We start from the raw sequence: 21,142 nt of genomic DNA, 5'->3' as shown, positions 1-21,142 counted from the left end.
TGTATTTCATATCATCGTTTTTTTTGTTTTGTTGATTGCCAATATAATCGAATGTGTAATTCCGATGCATGAAAATAAACGAAGAGAAAAAAAGGGATAAATGGATGAAAATTAATTTTTGAAGGGGGATGAAAGGAATGATTTTTTGTTGTTTGGTTTTGTGGTTATATATGCATAAAGCTCTGATATTTACAACAATAATAGATATTCAATGTAAATAGATGTATATAAATAAATTTACTATAAAAGTACAAACTTACATGGACATAGATGTTGGTGTTGTAATCATGTATGAGTTTTTTGCTGTTGTTTTTAAATAGTTTGTATAAATAAGTTAGATGAGCCTTCCAGGGGTTGGTATATTAAAGCATTATGATACAGGTGAAAAATGTTTATTCCTGAAACAAAAGGAAAAATAATTAATTAGGAATTTACGTACTTTGTGTATATAAAATAAAGCATTCAAAACAATAACGAACATCATTATAAATAAACAAAGGGATAAAGGCAATTTTAATTTTCCAGCAAAATTGTGTGGTATTTTTTAGTTCAGTTTTTGTAAGCTACAAGTCTATATTCCAATGAACCAATCATTGTTGGGTATTATAGGATGAATTTGGGCTATGCTAGAAATTATTAATATTTATATACATGACTAAACTGGTCGTATCTGGCAGGGATGTACCATTAAATGTGACTTTGCTGCAGCTGAAGTTCTACTTTGAAAAATCATCTAATCTTTAATAACTAATACGTATGGAATAATTCTCCACGTTATCTCACATCTTTAAGGGAAAAGATTAAATAAAGTGAAAAAACTAGGTCTAAACTTAGGTGTATACGTACTTTTTTTTAAAGAATTTTTTGATTTCTACAATTGATTTACCTATAACTGTTTGAAATTTAAAAAAAAACGACAGATTTGCTTAAGATTTGTTTGTTTGAAAATACTCTGGGACCAACATTGATAACTTCCCATCCTGTCTGCCGATTTGACTTGCTTAAAAGGTTTGTAGTTGTTGGTGTTCTGTAAAAAAGTTGTCAGTTGAATTATTCGCAAGAAAATAAAAATTTGCATGTATGTATGTAGTTTGATTTCAAAATCAGTTTTTCTTAACGTCGAAAACCAATTTGTAAAAATTTTAGTAGAATATTTTTTGTAGATTTTAATTTTTTAAGAGAAAACTGACAGTTGGATTTTTTTTTTAAATTTTCTGAATGTCGAAAACAAATAATTTTTTGTGAAATAAAATTAATTTAACGCCAATATCTTTAACTTCCAATAGGAAGTTACTGTAATTTGTCCGATTTGTCAAATTGAAATATTTGACATTTCTCGAAGTTTCAAGGTTCCTAGAGTAGAAATAAAAGTTTTTTAGAAAAATGTCTGTGCGTGCAAGGTTTTTTTCGTCATCCATAGCTCAAGTAGAGATATCGACTTAAAATAAATTTTTTTATACAGATAATAAGGCAGAAATAGGCAATACAGGCTTTCAAGAAAATGCGTGGGTGGTTATTTTACCATAGCAGTTCAAAAAAGAGGTGACAATTTTGGCTAACACCAAATATATTACGAACCCAAAACGCTAGAGACTTGAACTAAATTTTATATAATAAACTGAAACGTGATATCAAAGAAGTATATTTTTTGAAAAAAATCCATTTAACGGTTTTTTTATAAATCAAAAAAACTAAAAAAAAAATGTTCACCTTCACTAAAAATTGTTCTATGAGCAAAGATCAGAAAGCAAAATGTGTGAACTGCAAGGGTAATCACCCGGCAAGCTATAGAGGCTGCCCAGTTGCCAAAAAATTTCAAGAGTTCAGAAGCAAAAATACATCTGCTAGAGACAAACCCAGAAACACAGTAAATACCGATTTAACTGCTGAAAACAATACTAAGAATTAACCGCCTAAAAAGGTTGTTCAAAGTAAAGGCGATGAAAAGAAAGCTTATTCTCAGATTGTTAAAAATGTGCGGAAGAATGAAGAGACTTCCATAAAAGAAATGCTACAACTTATTCTTAAAAGAATTGATAAACAGGATTTGAATATCAAACTGCTAAGCAAAAAAGTCGATCTTAAAAAACAATGATAGACAGAACACTTAAAATCGCTACATGGAATGGAAACGGTCTTATACAACATTCATCCGAATTAAAAATCTTTTAAGATCTAGAACATATCGATATTTGCCTGGTGTCCGAAACTCATTTCTCCAATGGGCAAAGTCTAGATAATGTAATAGAAAACTATTCATGTTACGTGGTAACATCCAGCTGAGAAAGCAAGAGGTGGATCAGCGATTCTTATAAAAGAAAGCTTAAAACATTATAAAGTAGCCAAGTTTACTAGTGAAAATATGCAAGTAACAGCTATTAGTATTGGTATGAAAAAGAAAGAGTTTAAGATAGCAGCTATATACTGCCCACCAAGGCGCTCCCCGAAAGAAGATGACTATACAGACCTATTTAATCTTCTTGGGCATAACTTTCTTGTTGGCGGAGACTTCAATGCGAAACACACCCATTGGGGTTCAAGACTTAAATCAACAAAAGGGAAAAGACTTTTCCAAGCAGGCCGTAAATACAATTGCGAATTCTATTTCTCCAGGTCGCCAACTTACTGGCCTTCCGATATTAACAAAATACCAGACGCTATTGACTTTTTCGAAGCTACAGGAATCAAACGAAATCACATTAAGGTCAAAGGCAATTATGACCTATCATCAGATCATACTCCAGTGATTCTATCACTAAGTGAATCGGAAGTACTAGAAAAAAGTAATCCAAAGCTTGTAGATAAGAAAACAAACTGGAATAATTTTAGAGAAAGGCTTTTAAGTTTTATAAATTTAAGATCTCCCATGGATACAATCGAGCAAATTGACCATGAAGTGGAACAGTTTATTGCTGATGTGCAACAAGCCGCTGAAGAAAGTACTCCAACATTTTCTAATAGAAGGCAAAATGAAATAAAATATCCTTTAGAGAGAAGAGAGTTGATAATAGAGAAAAGAAGAGCTCGAAGAAAATGGCAAAATACTTGATTTTCAGATGATAAAACAACGTTTAACCGTATAAGCAATCTTAAAAAACAAATTTACAAATTCTGATGCTTCAACCGGTTTTTTGCTATATAAAGCAGAAGAGCGCCTGAAAAGACCGCACTTACAGAACTTGCCCTTGAAATCTCAAGATGGGAAATGGATCGGTAATCCGAAACGAAAAAGCTAACCTTTTCGTTGTACATCTTACGAATGTTTTTGAGTCATACTCATCAAACGCGGCTGAAAATAACTTACAGTTTGTTGATATGGTGAAATACCAATTGTAAGACTTAAAGAAATAAAAAGTATTTGTTTACATCAAGTACCAAATAAAAATACCACAACGCAACAATCTAATTACTTCTCAGGTTATGAAAGAAATGCCATTGAAAGCCTTCATAAAACTCCAATATATATTAAATGCATGCCTTAAGCAACGGTATGTCCCGCACCATTGGAAATTTGATAAAGTAATTGTCATACCAAAGCAAGGTAAACCACCTACAGAAGTGATGGCTTACAGACCAATAGCGCTTATACCAATTATGACAAAAGTTTTTGAAAAACTGCTTCTGAAGAGACTTAGCAAAATCATAGAAGAAAGTAGGTTAATCCCAAACCATCAGTTTGGCTTTAGAAATAAACATTCCACTATGGACCCAGTTCATACAATATCGGATGTAATAGAAAAAGCATTAGAAGAAAAACAAGTATGTTCAGCTATTTTCTTAGATGTTGCTCAAGCTTTTAACAAGGTTTCGCATGAGGGACTTGAGTACAAACTGCAAAGGGATCTTCCCAGGCAGTACTTTGAAATATTAAAATCGTATATCTCAAACCGATTGTTTAGAGTAAGGTACGATCAAGAATACTCGGAATTGAAGAAAATAGAAGCCAGTGTACCACAAGGAAGTGTCCTAGGTCCTACGCTGTATTTACTATACACAAGGGATATTCCAGTTGGTAATCACACCATAATGGCTACTTTTCCAGATGATACCGCAATTTTGGTACCCGACAAATGTGTCTCTAAGTAAAACTACAAAATGCCGTCGACACAGTAAGAGCTTGGGCCGAAAAATGGCGTATCAAACTCAATGAAACAAAATCTTCACATATAAACTTTACAAATAAAAAGATAAACTATATTCCAATATTCATTAATAATCAAGCTGTACCTTACACCAAATACCTTGGAATAACTTTGGATGCAAAGCTTAAGTGGAAAGAGCACATCAAAAAGAAAAGTGAACTAAACTTGAAATATAGAAAAATGTACTGGTTACTTGGTAACAACTCTGATTTATCAATCCAAAACAAAATAATGATGTATAATGAAGCCTGTTTTTTTTAAATTTTTAATCGAAAGTAAATTTTTACCAAGTTTAAGTTTTTTTTGAAACAATTTTATAATTTGTAAAAAAAATGTCAATTCGCTATTTTCTCACATTTAACCAAATTTTGAAATCCAATATTTCTCATAAATCTTAAACTTTTGAAAAGATATTTGAGTGATTTTTTTTTGGTAATTATTTTTTTGTACGAAAACTGTTAAACGTTATTTTTTTTCATAAAATTTTCGAGGTGACAATTATTTATTTTTTATTTTTTTTTTGATTTAAAAAAAAACCGTTTATTGGATTTTTTTTCAAACATATATTTGTTTTGTATCGCGTAACAATATATAATATTAAATTTAATTCAAGTCGATAGCGGTATCTTATCGTGAGATATTTTGGGTTAACCAAACTGCTATGGTAAAAAAACCACCCACTGAATTTTTTAGAGAGTCTTCATCTTTCTCCATTATTATTTTTACAACAAATTGTATTTAAAGTCGATATCTCTTCTAGTTCTTGAGCTATGGACAACGAAAAAAAGATCGGGAACGTACTGACGTACAAACGTAAGTACAAACGCACGCACAGACATCGTTCTAAAAATCTTTTATTTCAACTCTAGAGACCTTGAACCGTGGAGAGATGTCAACATATGAAATCGAAAAATCGAACCGATTAAATCACTTCCTATGAGAAGTTAAAAGGAAGATAAGTCCAAATGTAAAATTGTAGGATATTCGAAAACATAATGAAGCATAAATTTGTGCTTTTATGCTTGAATTTAGCTGTGGAGAGAATATAATTTCAAAAAAATGTTTTATTTGGGTTCACTTCTTGTTATCCTTGATTGAAAGAAGTTGTTTGTAAGCAAGAACCATTCTTCATGGAACTGCTTTTATGAAACGACGAAATTTGTCTGTCCAATTTGAAAAAGTATATACAAAATGTTTTTGTTGGGTTATTCATATCTTTTATATTATTTTACGTCTGCACTGTTGGTTAAAGGACTTAATATTAAAAGCAAACAAAATAAATAAAATATATTAAAAAAATACTTGATTTTTAAACTTTATTTACTCATAGATTTAATATTTAAAGCTTGAATCCCTAAATTTACCCAATGCCTAGTCATAAATTTATGTTGGGATGCAAATAAAATTGTCCTGGAATGTTGCAATGGAGTGCTTAAAAAAAGTAGACAAACTAAGCCAAGCAAATGCACCACATAATTATGAAAAATACATTTTATTTATGTTAAATCCATATAAAGCATTTGTACAAGTTCATAATGTGTATGAACTTATGGACATCAGAGTCGTTTTCCTGGCAATCATGTTTATTTTCTCTTAAGCAAATATGAAATAAGCTCTTGCTCATGTGAAGCATGATTCTTCTTGTTGTTGAAAGGACAATATTTGAGTATATTTTAATATTTATTTGAAGCGGAAGTATAAACAACATTCAGACACATATCGCACTCATGTCCTCATGCTCACACTCACAAACAAAAAGAGAGAAACAAATAAAATAAAATGTTCCATCAACAAGAAGTCATTTTAGAATTAAATTGCAAAAACAAAAATTAAGTGAAAAAAAGTCCTGACAAAATCTCGAATCTCTGATGTTCTCTATTTCAAGCCTATTTAAACAAACAATCACTTTTACAATAAACAAAAATGTTCTAAATGTGAAGGTATACATAGATATAGGTACACATCTAAGGACAGAGAGTCCTGAAGGAAGGAAAAAATAAACTGCCTCCGAAGAAGAATTCTGAGCTCAAAGGCCCAGAAATTCTCAGATGTGGTAAATGTCGTCCTCTTGTTGCAAGGATATAAAATGATTTCAATTACCAGTTTGTCAACAGAGACGACACAAAATTGAACAACTCAAATTCTGGGCATCCTGACAAAAATGACAACAAAAACGAAACAAAACACAAAAAGGATATATAGGACATAACATCTCCGGAGGATGAATCCAGAAGAAGAATGGTTGATAAAACAGACGCACTTAATCCAACGACTGGCCAAATTCATTGTGTAACACTTCTAAATTGGTCCTAGGTTCATGGCAGATCCTAGATGAATAGAGAGAGAACTGTTTAGGAGTGGGTGAGAGTGAGGAGGAAGCATAAGACTCCGTACTCCGATAACGAGCAATGATGTTTGAGGAGGCGGTGTGTGAACTTTCAGTATGTCACTTCTGCCGCACAATCCAACCGAAACCGAGAAACTCTGTAAGTTGGGCGAGAAGTGAATATCCCCGTCTCCAATTCTTCCTGCTGTACACGTCCAGCAAACAAAGTGGACAAGTTGAATCCTTTACTGATACCTACTCTTCTGAATAACGACATAAAGGATTCGTTTGGACATTCAGACCGTCGTTGGTATAGCTGGACCATTTTAGTCAGGGTGGATCATCATCATCATCATTATCATCATCATCGTCGTCGTTGCTCGTTGCGGCCATTTGGTGCATTAGTCCTTTTTGTCCAAAAGAACTCAACTCAACTCAACTCTCAATATCTGTTCAATTCAGCATCAGGACTATACGATGATGATGATGGCTATTGGCATAGCCCGAACCCACCACCATAAAGGATGAATAAATCCGACAAAAGCTTTCCATAGAACTACATGCAGAGGTACAGAGATGGTACTGCCCATATCAAGCTACTCTATGGCTACCTATGCTGAGGTTGCAGATGCAGATGTAGACAAAGGAGAAATTGCATAGATTTTCATGCATATGACTTGGCAAGGTTTTCTACACATAAGTTCTCTGATGCATATACAAAAGGTTAGAGGGATAGATAGATACCTATTGAACGTTCCATCCATGTCTATACACATTCTCTACATATTCATTAAACAGAAAGGCTATCCTGACACTTTGCGCGACTTGAAGGCTGAGAGAGAGTTCAGACGGGATTGTACTTTTATGTCCAAAGGAAATGCACACAAAGTTCCTGTTCCGATAGATTTCATTGAGCAATCATTCAACGGGTGTGTTTTTCCAATTCGCTTAACAACAATCACTTGCAGAAGTGAGTTTAGGCACAGAAGACCGTTTATTGCTTGGTTTGTTTTTGATTTGAACACAAGAATTAAAAAACTGACCGGACGAACGACCATTGTTCGACTCATAAAAGAAAACAAGAGGTTAAGGTTTTTTGTCGAAATAATTCAGACTATGAAATAACAGTAAAAATTTTCTTAGCCAGAGGTAACATCGAGAAGGAAATCAATAAACTGTTTCAAAAAGGATAAAAATACACTAAAAAGGAAGCCAGAAAAGGAACAAATTGTCGAATTTTTTGTTTTGTTAGCTTAAATTTCCTAATACAGTCAAAGTTACTTACTAAAAAGCGTTTTATGAATTAATATTGTAAAATTAATGTCATATTTTGAACTCTTTTTTTTACAAAAAATTGTATGAATTCTGGGTCCTTTTTTGATTTTGTTCCTATTTATTATTCATTCTAGAAAAATTACTATTTTAACTTTAATACCAAGTTTCCATTTAAAATTTTTAGTATGACACTTGTTTATAATGTAAATAAAAATAAAGAGACTAGGATGCGACCCACACCGATAACTTCCCATCCCGTCTGTCGATTTGTCTTTCTTAAAAGTTTGTCTATATGTACTCGTATCAATTTTTACCAAATTTGAGTACTATTTTTTGTAGACTTTGTTTTTTATGAAAAACGGACTGTTGGATTTTTATATACAAATTACTGAATATTGAAAACAATATTTTCTGTGAAATAAAATAAGTTTAAAGCCAATATTTTTAATTTTTGAAAAGCTATTTGAGTCGAAAGTACATTTTTACCAAATTTGGTAATTTTTTTTTAGGTTTTTAATTTTTTGTACAAAAACTGTCAATTCGATTTTTTTCAAAATTTTACCGAATGTTGAAAACAATATTTTTTTTTGAAATCTAAAAGTAGTTTAAAGCCAATATCTTCAATTTTTTAAAATTTATTTGAGTCGAAAATCAATTTTTACCAACTTTTGTTAATTTTTTTTTCGTTTTTTTTTTTTTGTAAAAAAACTGTCAATTCAATTTTTCTCAACATTTTTCACAATGTTCAAAACAATATTTCTTATAAGATAGAATAAGTTGAAAGCCATGATCTCAAATTTTTGGGGAGATATTTAAGTCGAAATTTTATTTTTACGAACTTTGAGTAAAGTTTTTATTTTTTATAAAAAAAGTGTCGACTCGATTTGTCTCAAAATTTTACCAAATGTTAAAAACAATATTTTTCGTTGGACACATTTTTTTGGAGCTGAAGTCGTTTTTTACTCACAAAATTGCAAAATTTGAAAAGTTATACATTTTTTTCAGTTTCTTTTATTTATAAATAAAACCGTTAGTTGGATTTTTCCAAAATTTTGATTTTTTGGTATTAATTTGTATTTTATATATAATATTTAAGTCCCTAGAGTTACTGCTTCGTGAGATATTAAAGGTTAACCCAAATTTTCACCTTTTTTTAAACTACTATCGTAAAAATCCAATCACTCAATTTTCTAGAGATATCTCTTCTGGTTCTTGAGTTATGGACGACGAAAAAAACGTCGTGAACGTACATACGTGCACACGCACGCACAGACATCTTTCTAAAAGCTTTTATTTCGACTCTAGGGAACTTGAAACGTCGAGAAATGTCAAAATTTTCAATCTAACAAATCGAACCCATTACAAAAATTTCCTATGGAAAGTTAAAAAAAGGTTCGCCTTAGATTAATTTTATCTTATACAAATTCACTAATATTTAATAAGAAAGGAGACTAAACTGCACCAACTACAGAGGCATCAGTCTCTTTAACATTGCATATTAGATCCTCTCTACCGTATTATGTGAACGTCTGAAGCCGTTCCTCAACAACCTGATAGGTCCTTATCAGTGTGGCTTCAGACCAGGAAAGTCCAATATCGACCAAATATTCACACTACGGCAGATCTTGGAAAAAAACCCAGGAACTTTAAAGTCGCATTTGACAGCATATATAGGGAAGAACTCTACAGATCAATGTCTAGTTTTGGTATCCCAGTTTAACTTATCCAATTGTGCAGAATGTCGATAGAGAATGCACGCTGCTCTATCAAGGTCGGAAAAGATCTCACCGATGTATTTGATGTCAAAAAGGTTTAAGACAAGGCGATGCACTGTCATGCGACTTCTTTAACATCGTTCTGGAAAAAATGGTGCAAAATTCAACCGTCAACACTAGAGGCACAATCCAATTACTCGGATACGCAAATGATATTGACATAATTGGAAGATCAAAGCGTGATGTCAGTGGAGCGTTTTTGAGCATTTCGACCGAAGCGAAGAAGATGGGTTTAGTGGTCAATGAGGGCAGGACCAAATATATGCTGTCATCAAAAAAGGACATGGAACAACGACGTCTTATACAAAACGTCACCATGGACAGCTATAACTTTAAGGTAGTTAAGGACTTTGTCTACCTAGGCACCGCTATTAACTCAGACAACGACACCAGCGATGAAATCAAACGAAGAATAACTCTTGCAAATTGCTGCTTCTTTGGACTTAGAAGGCAATTAAGAAGTAAAGTCCTCTCTCGAGCATCTAAAATCACCATCTATAAGACACTCATCATCCCGGTTGTCATTTATGGCAGGTCTAGACCCTGTCAAAGAAAGAAAAAATTCTTCGGGTGATTTTTGGTCCCATACGCATAGATAGAGAATGGAGCATAAGATATAACGACGAACTGTACGGGCTGTACAGCGACACTGACCTAGTTAGGAGAATTAATGTCCAACGGCTTATATGGCTTATAGGTCATGTAGAGCGGATGAACATCAACGCTCCAGCACGGAAGGTCTTCGAATCCAATCCCGAGGGACGGCGCAGTAGAGGAAGACCGCGACTCAGGTGGCGCACCCAGGTGGGAGAGGACTTAAACCAACTTGGCGTGCGAAACTGGAGACAGCTAGCTAGGGACCGAGCTGGCTCGAGACGCATGTTGGTTGAGGCTCAGGTCCGCCCCGGACTATAGCGCCACCTTAAGTAAGTAAATAAGTAAGTAATATTTTGAGACAAATTAAATGAACAGTTTTTTACAAAAAAAAAAAGCTTAAAAAAAAAACAATATTAAAACTTGGTTAAAATTAACTTTCGACTCAAGTATCTTTTCAAGATTTCAAAACAAATTGCCAGACGTAATGGAAAGATATCAGTGTAGGTAGCATTCCAGCAACTTTTCGTTTTTAATGGTTTCTTTTATTTAAAAAACTTTGAAAATACAAAGTCTGGGAAATGTTTAAAAATATATAACTAGTTTTGAATCAGCAAATGAGGAATAAAATACAAATTGTATTTTAAGGTCCATTTTAAATGCGTTAAAAATAGCCTGCTTATGATTCTGAATTCTATGTTTTTTTTAACTTCTCAATCTGTAAATATAAAATAGTGTAATTTTATCAAAATCTGTATGATTAAAGACTGTATTTATAATTTCTATTTTCCAAAGCTAAGCCTCTTTGACAATTTTGAGTAAAATGAGTTTGAAATTTACATTTTAATTTTGGATCTTTAATCGAAATTTCAAAACAAATTTATTACAAGAAATTAAAATGAGGGCACTAGTTTTATAGATAATTGGCTTAATTGTGATTACTATTCAGTTCTTTTTGTGTTCCTGCATTAAGATTGACCTTAATAAATAACAATACAATTCTGGTTTCGAAAATGCTTTTGTAACAAAAGATTCACTAATACAAAACTTTTCAAAAATTTTCAATTAATATTTAAAACTCAAAATTGACGAAAAAACATACACGCATCTTTAATTTTAAAAATCTTAGGTTCAATAGACGTATTTATAGAACAATGTAATACTTTGTGTAAAAAAAACTCAAATTACTTTGTATTTGGTTAGAAATTAATTCTTAATTGTTAAGACCATAGATCCTGTATTATCATCTGCACATCTTTACACACACATGATTTGAAACGATATATCTTTAAAACCGAAATATAAACGTTTCATCAATAAAAATTCCTTTCAAATTCTACAAATAAAATAATCATTCATTTAAAAAGGAGCAACAAAAACCTCATATTTCATTCATGTCCCTATTTCTTAAACATTCTCTACATCATCTCTCCTCGTTCCCCAACCAATAAAATCGATTTTCTCTTAACAAAAAAAGAAAGAAGCCCCAGAACAAATTAAAGCTAAAATAAAAAAGAAACTATAAAGAAATAGAAATCAATAAATTGCAGACTTTGAAACCATCAAAATCAGAAGATTACTCAGCAGCCTAGAATCGTAAAAAAAACTTCCCAATTGGCAATCTTATTATATGAGGAAGAGAAGAAGAAAATAAAATGGATATCCTTTTATTGAATGTCGACAGGATTCTATTTTTTGTGTTGATAAAATTCGAGCTAAACATGCAAAAAAAAAAATACAAACAAAAATTTAAACGACCTTCCAAACAAATGGCCGAAGACCAGAGAGTTTTGCATTTTGTCTTGATTTCGAAATGTTATATATTATTTGGCATTAAACTCTGCAGTCTCATTTTGTCTTTAATGGATAGACATAAATTTCAACACTAAAGGATAATGTCCGAAATCGCACCGAAAGAGTGCGAAAAAGAAGAACCTCGTTTGGACAGCACGAGGAAAACATATAGGGATGATGGTGTGGCGTTTATGTGCTTTGAAAAAGTTAACCAAAAGGATGACAATCAGTCGATAACAGGGATTTTGTTTTGTGTTTTTGTTTCAATGAAAGGACGAGCAAAGAAAAAAACACAACAAAACTTAACTATAAACACTCATCGTCCTGAAGAAGGAGCTTGCTTCACTTCAGCTAGATTATTGTAGGACGATAAGAAAAATTGTTTGCTTTCTTCTTTTTCCTGTTCATTGTGTTCGATAGAAAGACTGCTATACGCACAGCACAAACAAATTAAACCAATACACCAACAAAAAGAAAACAAACTCAAGTATAATTGAGGGAAAATGTACATCAAGAGAAGAACACTGAGTGTCTATAAATACACACATAGACACTTCTTCTTGATAGGAGAAAAGCTATATTGTCCTGCAGTAGGTTCACACGCTTAAGTCCGCAAAAGCCCCCCGACAGTAATATGAAGGACCGAACATCAACCAAAGCTGAGAGGCGATTCCTTCGATTGACGATTGCTGAAAGCAATAAAAAGAATTTATTAGTTTTCGTCCTTTTTCCATTCCTATTGCATATGAGTATTTCTCTCCCTCTGCTTCCTGTGTGGCTCTATTTCTTCATCACATACATATATCTAGACGCTGATGATGAAATCCTGATGTAAATGTTTGGTAGTTTGGTGAAGATGATGGCTTGAAAACACTAGAACGCAATAATCTTCATTGTATTATTCGTTTTTGTTTTTACTTTTCTGTATTAGACTCAAGGACGAATGTGGGAATTATTTATTCGCTTCTGACCCAATTCTCATCAAGTGCCTCACTTTCTTCCATTTTGCTCGTATATTCAATGACTGTGAAAGAACTTCATGCTAAGGATATACTCATACCTTTCGCAGGATGTTAGTCTTGAGTGTAAACAAGAAACAAGTACCTATAGGTATCTAAGATGGTTATAAATATACATATCTACATAATTTCTAAGAAATTTCTGCCCACCATAAAATTCACCCTATTCGTACAAAACTCTTACCTATGTTTATAGGGAGGTGATTTGTCTTCCAAGTGGAAGCAGACTATATACTTCCGAACAGAGTTTGGGTCTTGCTTTTTTTTGTTTCTGCTTCAAGCTGATGTTGAAAGGAAGGAAGAACAATTTACTTGTCTTTCGAAGCGCAAATTTTTGGCAATAAACGATATAATTATGCAGAGGATATCTTCAGTCAGGAATATAAAAGTGTATACTTAAGAGAAGCTTTAGAGTAAAATGAAGCTAGTTAAATGTAAGGATGAGAAATATTTACACGGTTGTTGTTGAAAGCAGACACGATAAGGAGTTTTGAAGTTGAGCTTAGATGAAATGAACAAATAGGTTCTTTTATGAAGTCTTTTATTTAAAAGCTATCTTTTCATTAAGAAATATCCTTCCTAAGAGAAAAAAATTAAAGTTTGGACATCTAAAGGGTGAAAAAAGCTTAGTTTAAGCATAGATCGAAATCTTCATATGTTCTAAAAACTCATAATCCCGCCTAAAAGATCAACAATAAATCGAAGAGAGTTTAAATATGCTCTCTGCTACTTTTTTCTCTTTTTTAATATTCAAATTCAATCTGAGTCATTAAAATTCAGATTAATAAAGCTTAATCATCATCTTTCATATTTATAAACAACATCTTATCAGAGCGCCTTCAGTAAGTCGACGTCGAAACTGACATCAACTAATTAAAATGCGCATACATTAAACTATACGAAATATTAGTCTCGATTCCGCGGCCCAACTACCAACATGTTGGCTCTTATCGCTTTCTTAAAGATCGCGTTGTTTTTGCCTCCGTTTTTTGTCAAAGTTCAATCGGTTTCATTTTCGTCAGCTGATGTTTTTGATCATGATTCTAACATCACATCAAAATCACACATACGTTTGCCAAGCGCATTAATACCCACTAAATACTATGTGCACATCAATACCCGTATTCACGAAAACATTCGTCCATTCAACGGAAATGTCACTATCGAACTTAGGGTAATTGAACCTACCGATGAGATTGTTTTGCATGCAAAATATCTTTATGATTTTGAAGTTTCACTGAGAAATCTTAAAACTGGTGAAGAACTTGAAGGATTGCGATTTGTTCATGAGCATAAATTGAATTTCTTGAGAATATTTGGAGTTAGAAAAGAACTTAACCTAAAGCCAGGAGAACTATATCGTTTGGAGATTTTGTTTGGAGGCACACATCAAGATGCAAACTATGGATTCTACATGGACTCTTATTTGGATGACAAAGGGCAGGAGATGTGAGTATAATGGCATTATTTTTTAAGTTGGAGCTAGTGGTGCTGAGTGTGAAATCATGAAAGTGTAAATTACCGAGAAATGAGACATAAGATAACAAACACAACAATAGTGATTCAGCGGAATTCGTTATCATGTTGAAAAATAAGAAAACTCATCTTGCACTATTTTTTTCCTCTGCAATCTTTTTTGAATCGTCATAAGGTTCAATTGTTTATAGCATTTTTGTATCATTTCAGAGTATTATCATTTAAATGAGACCTTTTGACCTTTAAAGTGTTTTTTAGTTGTGGCCCTAGTGTTTCTATAAAAGTTACAACTTGATTCGTCCAGTCTAAAACTAGGCACTGGGGATCTGATACTCATTCCTAACAAACACTTAACTAGTTCTCGAACTCACTTAAGTAAACGGTACTAGCAACAAAGTGAATCCGAACTCCTATCGATTTTAGATTTCATAGTTCTGCATGCAAAATATACAATCTTCAAAAGTGGTTTCGTTGCAAAATTATTTAGTTTTGCTTTGAAAAAAAAAGAATAATCATCTTCTTGGAAGAGGTCAAAGTTGTATAATATACAATAAAGTATGCTCGAATTACTAGCGCAGTCAGACATTAAATAACAATTATTATGATAGCTAATACGTACATATATACAAAAAATAATAATAATAAAAAGTGAAACAAATCGTTATCAAATAAAAAAATAAATAAAAAAAAACGGAAGAAGTAGCAGATAGCCATATGCGCTGTCTGCGAACTGATTTGAGTCTGTCATTCATTATCATAAACTTTCCTATTTTTTTAATGTATTTTTTTATTATGTGTAAAATTAATTCAATTAAATGTTATTATCTTAGCAGAGTAGCTTCATGTTTGAATCAATTATTGGTTAAACAGGCACGTACCCTAAAAGTTTGTAGAGAGGTCATTTTACTTGAAAATTACCTCAGTTTACTTATAATCAGAGGTTAAGAAACCTCCCACTTTCTGCATTGGCCTTGACAAACAAAATTGAAGAGGTGTTTTAATAAGGCCCAATAAATGTCGCGATTTTTAAATATTTATTTTTGTTTTATTTTGTAATTATTTGTTATGTTTTTATTTTTGAAAAATTGTGAAAAACATCATAAACTAGAACTGAGACTTAATTCAAAAAATAGTTACAAACCCAATTTTCCGATTCTGAAAAAAGCAGGCCCTCTAAACTGACCCAACAGTAGAGGGATCAGTCTACTTAACATTGCTTACAAAATCTTTTCTGCCGTTATATGTAAATATCTAAAGCCCATCGTAAATAACCTAATAGGACCTTATCAGTGTAGTTTTATCCCAGGAAAGTCAACAGTGAAAAAAATATTCAAATTACTGCATGATTCTGAACCTCCAGGCTGGGGGTTGTGCCGTTGGGGTGACGTCCGGTCCTGGCCACGTAAAAACCTCAAAGTTGCGAAGCACGAACAAGCCTCAGATATGGATAAATTTACTATTGACAACCTACACAAACGAATTAAGGACGAAAAACTTCGGATATGCACGTGGAATGTTAGGTCCGTTAACAGACCACGTGTGGCGAGAATGAAAAACTGCGTCATTGGAGTCAGATTTAGGCAAGATGCCTTGAGCTACAGGTGCATCAATGAACGCCTCATGGCCATACGCATCAAGGCTTAATTCGTCAACATTAGCCTTATATGCGCACACGCCACCACAGCGGAGAAAGACGACAACAGCAAAGATATGTTCTTCGAGGTCTTAGATAAAACATATTAGCAGTGTCCTAGCTACGATATTAAAATAGTCCTGGGCGATTTGAATGCCAAGCTAGGAAGGAAAGACATCTTTGGTGGAATAATCGGGAAGAACAGCCTGCACGACAACACTTTTGACAACACATTCAGGCTCATAGATTTTGCTGCGGGGCGAAACATTATGGTAGCCAGTACGCGTTTTCCACAACACAACATCCACAAAGGAACTTGGACTTCTCCAGATCAATCTACCGTCAACCAGATTGACCATATTGCGATCGACGCCAGACACGCTTCCAGCATCATGGATGTCAAAACTTTCCGAGGAGCTAACATCGAATCGGACGCTACCTCGTTGTAGCCAAGGTAGCACTTCGGATTTTCAGACCCAACGCAAAACAGGGATGTGCTGGGAGAATGTACAACGTCGAACGGCTACAAGCGCAAGAGATCGCCAAATCTTTTTCCAACCGAGTTACAAGTAACCTCTCTCAAAGTTCTCTGCCGCCAACACAATGTATCGAACATCAGTGGCAACATTGATAAGATCCAATCAGAGAAGCCGCTTCTGATGGTGGGTTTCAAGCAGCCACCAACAAGAAACCCTTGGTTTGATCAGGAATTTCGGCAGGAAAATGCAGCCAAGCAACAGGCATACAAAGCAGCGCTGCATAAAAGGTCGAGAATTGCTTATTAGCTCTATAAGAAGAAGAAGCGAGAGGAACACCAACTTCTCAGAAGGAAAAAAAGAGGGCATGAGAAGCGTCCGGTCAAAGATATTGAGAGGTTTAAAAGCAGGAATGAAGTTCAAAAGTTTTATGAACAGGTGAAAAGAAATTCACTTGTACATAAACCTAGAACCGAAGGCTGCAAAGACGAAAGTGGAAACATCATAGTGGAACCGCAGTCAATGTTGAGGATATGGAAGGACCACTTCTGAAGACTGTATAACGGCGACGACGAACCGAATTCTGCTGTCAGGCAGGATGATCCAATCAACATAGACGACGAAAGCCAACAATCCTGTCCTCCCGACTTGGACGAAGTAAAGATTGTCATATCTGCTGGAGCAGATGGCTTGAATGCAGAGCTCTTTAAAGCAGCTGGACAAAGGCTGGTTAGGAGCATGCAATTACTTATCTGTATGATATGGTCGGAAGAAAGAATGCCCGATGAATGGAACCTCAGTATTGTTTTCCCGATCCTGAAAAAAGGAGACCCTCTAAACTGCACCAACAATAGAGGAATCAGTCTACTTAACATCGCCTATAAAATCGTCTCTGCCGTAATATGTGAACGTGTTAAGCCTATTATCAACAACCTGATAGGTCCTTTTCAGTGTTGTTTTAGACCAGAAAAGCCCACAGTTGATCAAATATTCACATTACGACAGATCCTGGAAAAAACCCAAGAACACCAAATTGACACCCACCATCTTTACATCGATTTCAACGCCGCATATGACAGCATCTACAGGGACGAACTGTATAGAGCCATGTCTAGTTTTGGCATCCCTGCCAAACTCGTCCGTTTGTGCAAATGACCATGGAGAATTCACGCTGCTCCATAAAGGTTGGAAACAACTTAAAAGAACCTTTCGATGCCAAAATATACTTTTGATACGGTTTCATGCGATTTTTTTAACATCGTATTTGTAAGAATAGTGCAGAGCTCATATGTCAATACTAGAGGCTCTATTTTTCAAAAGTCTGTCGAATTACTAGTATAGGCTGATGACATTGACATGATCGGAAGAACTCAGCGTGATGTCAATCGGGCTATTGTGAGTATTAAAGGCAGATTCGGAAAAAATGGGTTTAACCGTTAAACAACACCAGTGCTGAAATCAAATGAAGAATAACTTTTGCTAACCGCTGTTTTTTTTTAAGCTAAGTAGCAATTAAGTAGCAAAGCCCTCTCTCAAAGGAGCAAAATGCCGAAGCATGGACTGTAAAGCCTTTGAATCCACATCCGCTGATAAGGTGACTGCGCAGGTGGAAAGTGACCTAACACAACATGGGGACTGAAAATATCTAGCTAAGACCGAGCTAGATCGAGAAGTTTGTTCGTTGAGGCCCTAGTTTATACAGGACTGTAGTGCTTCCTTAAGTTTCTAAGTAATAAAACCATTTTTGACAATATTTCTGGTAAAAATTTGTCAAGTGGTGCAAATTTTGGGTAAAGATTTTCAAATGAGATCGAATCGGCTCTCATAAAACAAACCTTGCCTATGTACTAGCTTATAGGAATTTCTCAAAAACTGTTTATTGTTTAGTAAATATAAGGCACTAGTTTAAGATTCTTTCAAATCCTAGAATTCAAAATTGTAAATGCAACTCTAAGTAGAAAATTTAACACTAAATTTTATGAAAAATATTTTAAATCAACAATTTTTTTTCTTAAATTTTAGTCCTCTAGCAATAACGCAATTTGAACCTACAAATGCTCGAATGACATTTCCATGCTTCGATGAACCACACCTCAAGTCTCGATTCATAATCACAGTAACACATGGAAGCAACTATACAGCCTTGTCAAATATGCCAGTGGATGGAGTTCCGATTCAAAAGTATGTGGAAAATTAGTTTTTGAAAATTTAAAATTTGACTAGTTCCACTTTTATATAAATTTCAGTGCTGACACGAAAATGACCACTACAACTTTTCTTAAAACTCCTAAAATGTCAACTTATCTTGTTGCCTTTGCAGTCACTAATTACCACCATATCAGTGAAATTGTCAATAACCGCGAACATCGAGTATTTTTCCCACCAAATTCCAAAGACAATGGAAGTCATGCTCTGAAAAATGGTATCTCAAGCCTAAGTGCCCTTGAAAACTACTTCGGAATTGAATATCCATTGCCAAAGCTCGATCATATTAGAGTTGAAAAAACTTATGGCATTGCTATGGAAAATTGGGGTCTTCTAACTTACAATAACAAAAATTTCGTCACAAACATTCGTAATAATTCATTGGAAGAAGTTCATAAGATCATATCACAAAATCATGAAATCGCTCATCAATGGTTTGGAAATTTAGTTTCACCGAAGTGGTGGACTTATGTTTGGCTTAAGGAAGGCTTTGCAGTGTATTTTAGCTATGTTGCAACGCAGTTGGTAAGATACAAAAATCTATCTTTAAAAAATAATGTGTATAATTTATTATTTGAATTCTTAGATCTTTCCCGAAAAGAACATGGACAAATATTTACTTTCGAGAGAAATGCGTGAGGCTTTTAAGCATAGCTATCACCATCCAATGACAAGCTACGTTGAAGAAGAATTTGACATTAGGAAAGCTTACAATATGGTCTCCTATAGATTCGGTAAAATGGATTTAAATTCTAGTAAAAATTCTCTTTATGTTGAGTGTTTTTGTTTAATAGGTGGCTGTTTCGTACGAATGTTCCATCACGCTATTGGTCATAAGACTTTCATCAAAGGTGTTGCTCTTTATCTAACAAGATTGTAAGGACATGAAATAAAAATTATTTCAATATTAAAACCATTAGAATATATTTTACAGCCAATACTCCGTTGCTGATGAAAATGATCTCTTTAAAGCTCTCCAAGAAGCTGTTGATGAGGATGGGGTCGAACTGTTTCAAAATAACCGAACAGCGACTATTATGCGCTCCTGGACACATAACATTGGAATACCAATCGTAATGGTCACAAGGAACTTCGACAATGGAACGATAACAATTCGACAAAAATCCAAAAAGGACTCATCCAAAGACAAGTGGTGGATTCCCTTGAGTTTTGCCACTGCTTCACGACCCGATTTTGAGAAAACTACTGCTGATTACATATTGCCCCCAGAAGAAGAAGTGACTATAAGCCTTCTAGAAGATCTTAGTCTAAACGTTACAAACTCTGATTGGCTAATTGTTGACAAGCAGCAAACTGGACTCTATCATGTAGTCTACGATGATCAAAGCATGCGTCTTATAGCTGAATCCCTGAATAAGGACCATAAGCAGATTCATCTTTTCAATCGTGCCAAATTTCTTCGGGACCTTGTCGATTTAGAGGATAGAAATGCCTTCTCTGTGGACACTTTGCTCGATGTCATTCAGTACCTCAAATACGAAGAAGACCTTCTGGCGTGGGAATATGCAGCTGACTTAATTTTACTATTCTACCATCAGCTACATGGCAGCCGGTCCCATGAAATGTTCAAGTCCTTCATTCGTGATTTGGTTGGAGATGTTTTCAAAAAAATCTACAGTCGTTCAAAAGATGATCTCTCCTTATCCGTGTCACTTAAGGACAAGATCCTTAAAATTGCTTGTGAAGTCGATTTGACGGATTGCCTTCATTATACTCAAAAGCTTACCAGTGATTATTTTCTAAACGAACTAAATGATGAACATTTAAAATCGGACTTCACCCTATGTCAAGGCCTCAAAACAGCTGCTTTTGAGGAATTCAAGAAGTTGGTCACAAAAATTACTACTCCCGATGGGAGTATTGTGAAATTCTATGAGTTTTTATTCTCATTGAAATGTGTGAGATCATTGGAAAATATTCGATATTTTCTCGATATCATGTCCATGGATATTCCAACCGATACATCACAACGTCGGAGTAAATATGCAAGGACACAAGCTCTGTCAATGTTGTATTTATTAAATCATGAGGCGAGACCAATGATTTTTGAATTTCTAGTGCAAAAGGATAAACAAACTGCTGTATGTTTCTTTTTTTCAATTTTTGTTTGGTGAAAAAATCGATAGAGTTAATTTATGATTTTTCAATATTTTTTTGCAGATGGCGATTCGTGACGGAGCAACTAATATGGAAGGAAAAAATGAGAACGAAATGTCAGCAAGAAAGATATTCCAGAGAAAATATGAGGAAAATATCATAAAATGGCTTGAGAAATACAATGCAAAGAGAGAATTAGCACGGACGAGTGACAGTAGTACTTACAAAAGTATAGCATAGGAAAAGTATACAACTAAAACATTTAAGGATATTAAAATTGAAATAATTTAATTTTTAAAATGTGTGTTT

General features: G+C 34.0%; 2 protein-coding genes across 3 annotated transcripts in view; one reads left to right on the top strand and one right to left on the bottom strand.

The window, feature by feature from the left end:
- Positions 1–21,142, bottom strand: part of LOC129948468 (EGFR adapter protein) — a 92,724-nt gene that overhangs the window by 25,071 nt on the left and 46,511 nt on the right. For both annotated transcript variants that reach the window (XM_056059476.1, XM_056059477.1), the window contains exon 2: positions 261–398. Coding sequence is in view for 1 of the 2 variants with exons in the window: in XM_056059477.1 (XP_055915452.1) it covers positions 261–289 (29 nt within the window). In the remaining variant the exon portion in view is untranslated. The remainder of the gene's footprint in view (positions 1–260; positions 399–21,142) is intronic.
- LOC129948467 (aminopeptidase N-like) lies at positions 13,785–21,133 on the top strand. The gene is made up of 7 exons (XM_056059475.1): positions 13,785–14,374; positions 18,533–18,691; positions 18,757–19,240; positions 19,302–19,449; positions 19,510–19,591; positions 19,650–20,817; positions 20,897–21,133. The coding sequence occupies exons 1-7, from the start codon at positions 13,863–13,865 to the stop codon at positions 21,071–21,073; spliced, it is 2,730 nt and encodes a 909-aa protein (XP_055915450.1). The 5' UTR covers positions 13,785–13,862; the 3' UTR covers positions 21,074–21,133.

The sequence above is a fragment of the Eupeodes corollae genome, chromosome 2, assembly GCF_945859685.1.
Source record: "Eupeodes corollae chromosome 2, idEupCoro1.1, whole genome shotgun sequence".
Taxonomy (NCBI): Eukaryota; Metazoa; Arthropoda; class Insecta; order Diptera; family Syrphidae; genus Eupeodes; species Eupeodes corollae.
The sequence above is the reverse complement of the archived record's forward strand: the minus strand, read 5'-3'. Positions and strand labels throughout refer to the sequence as shown.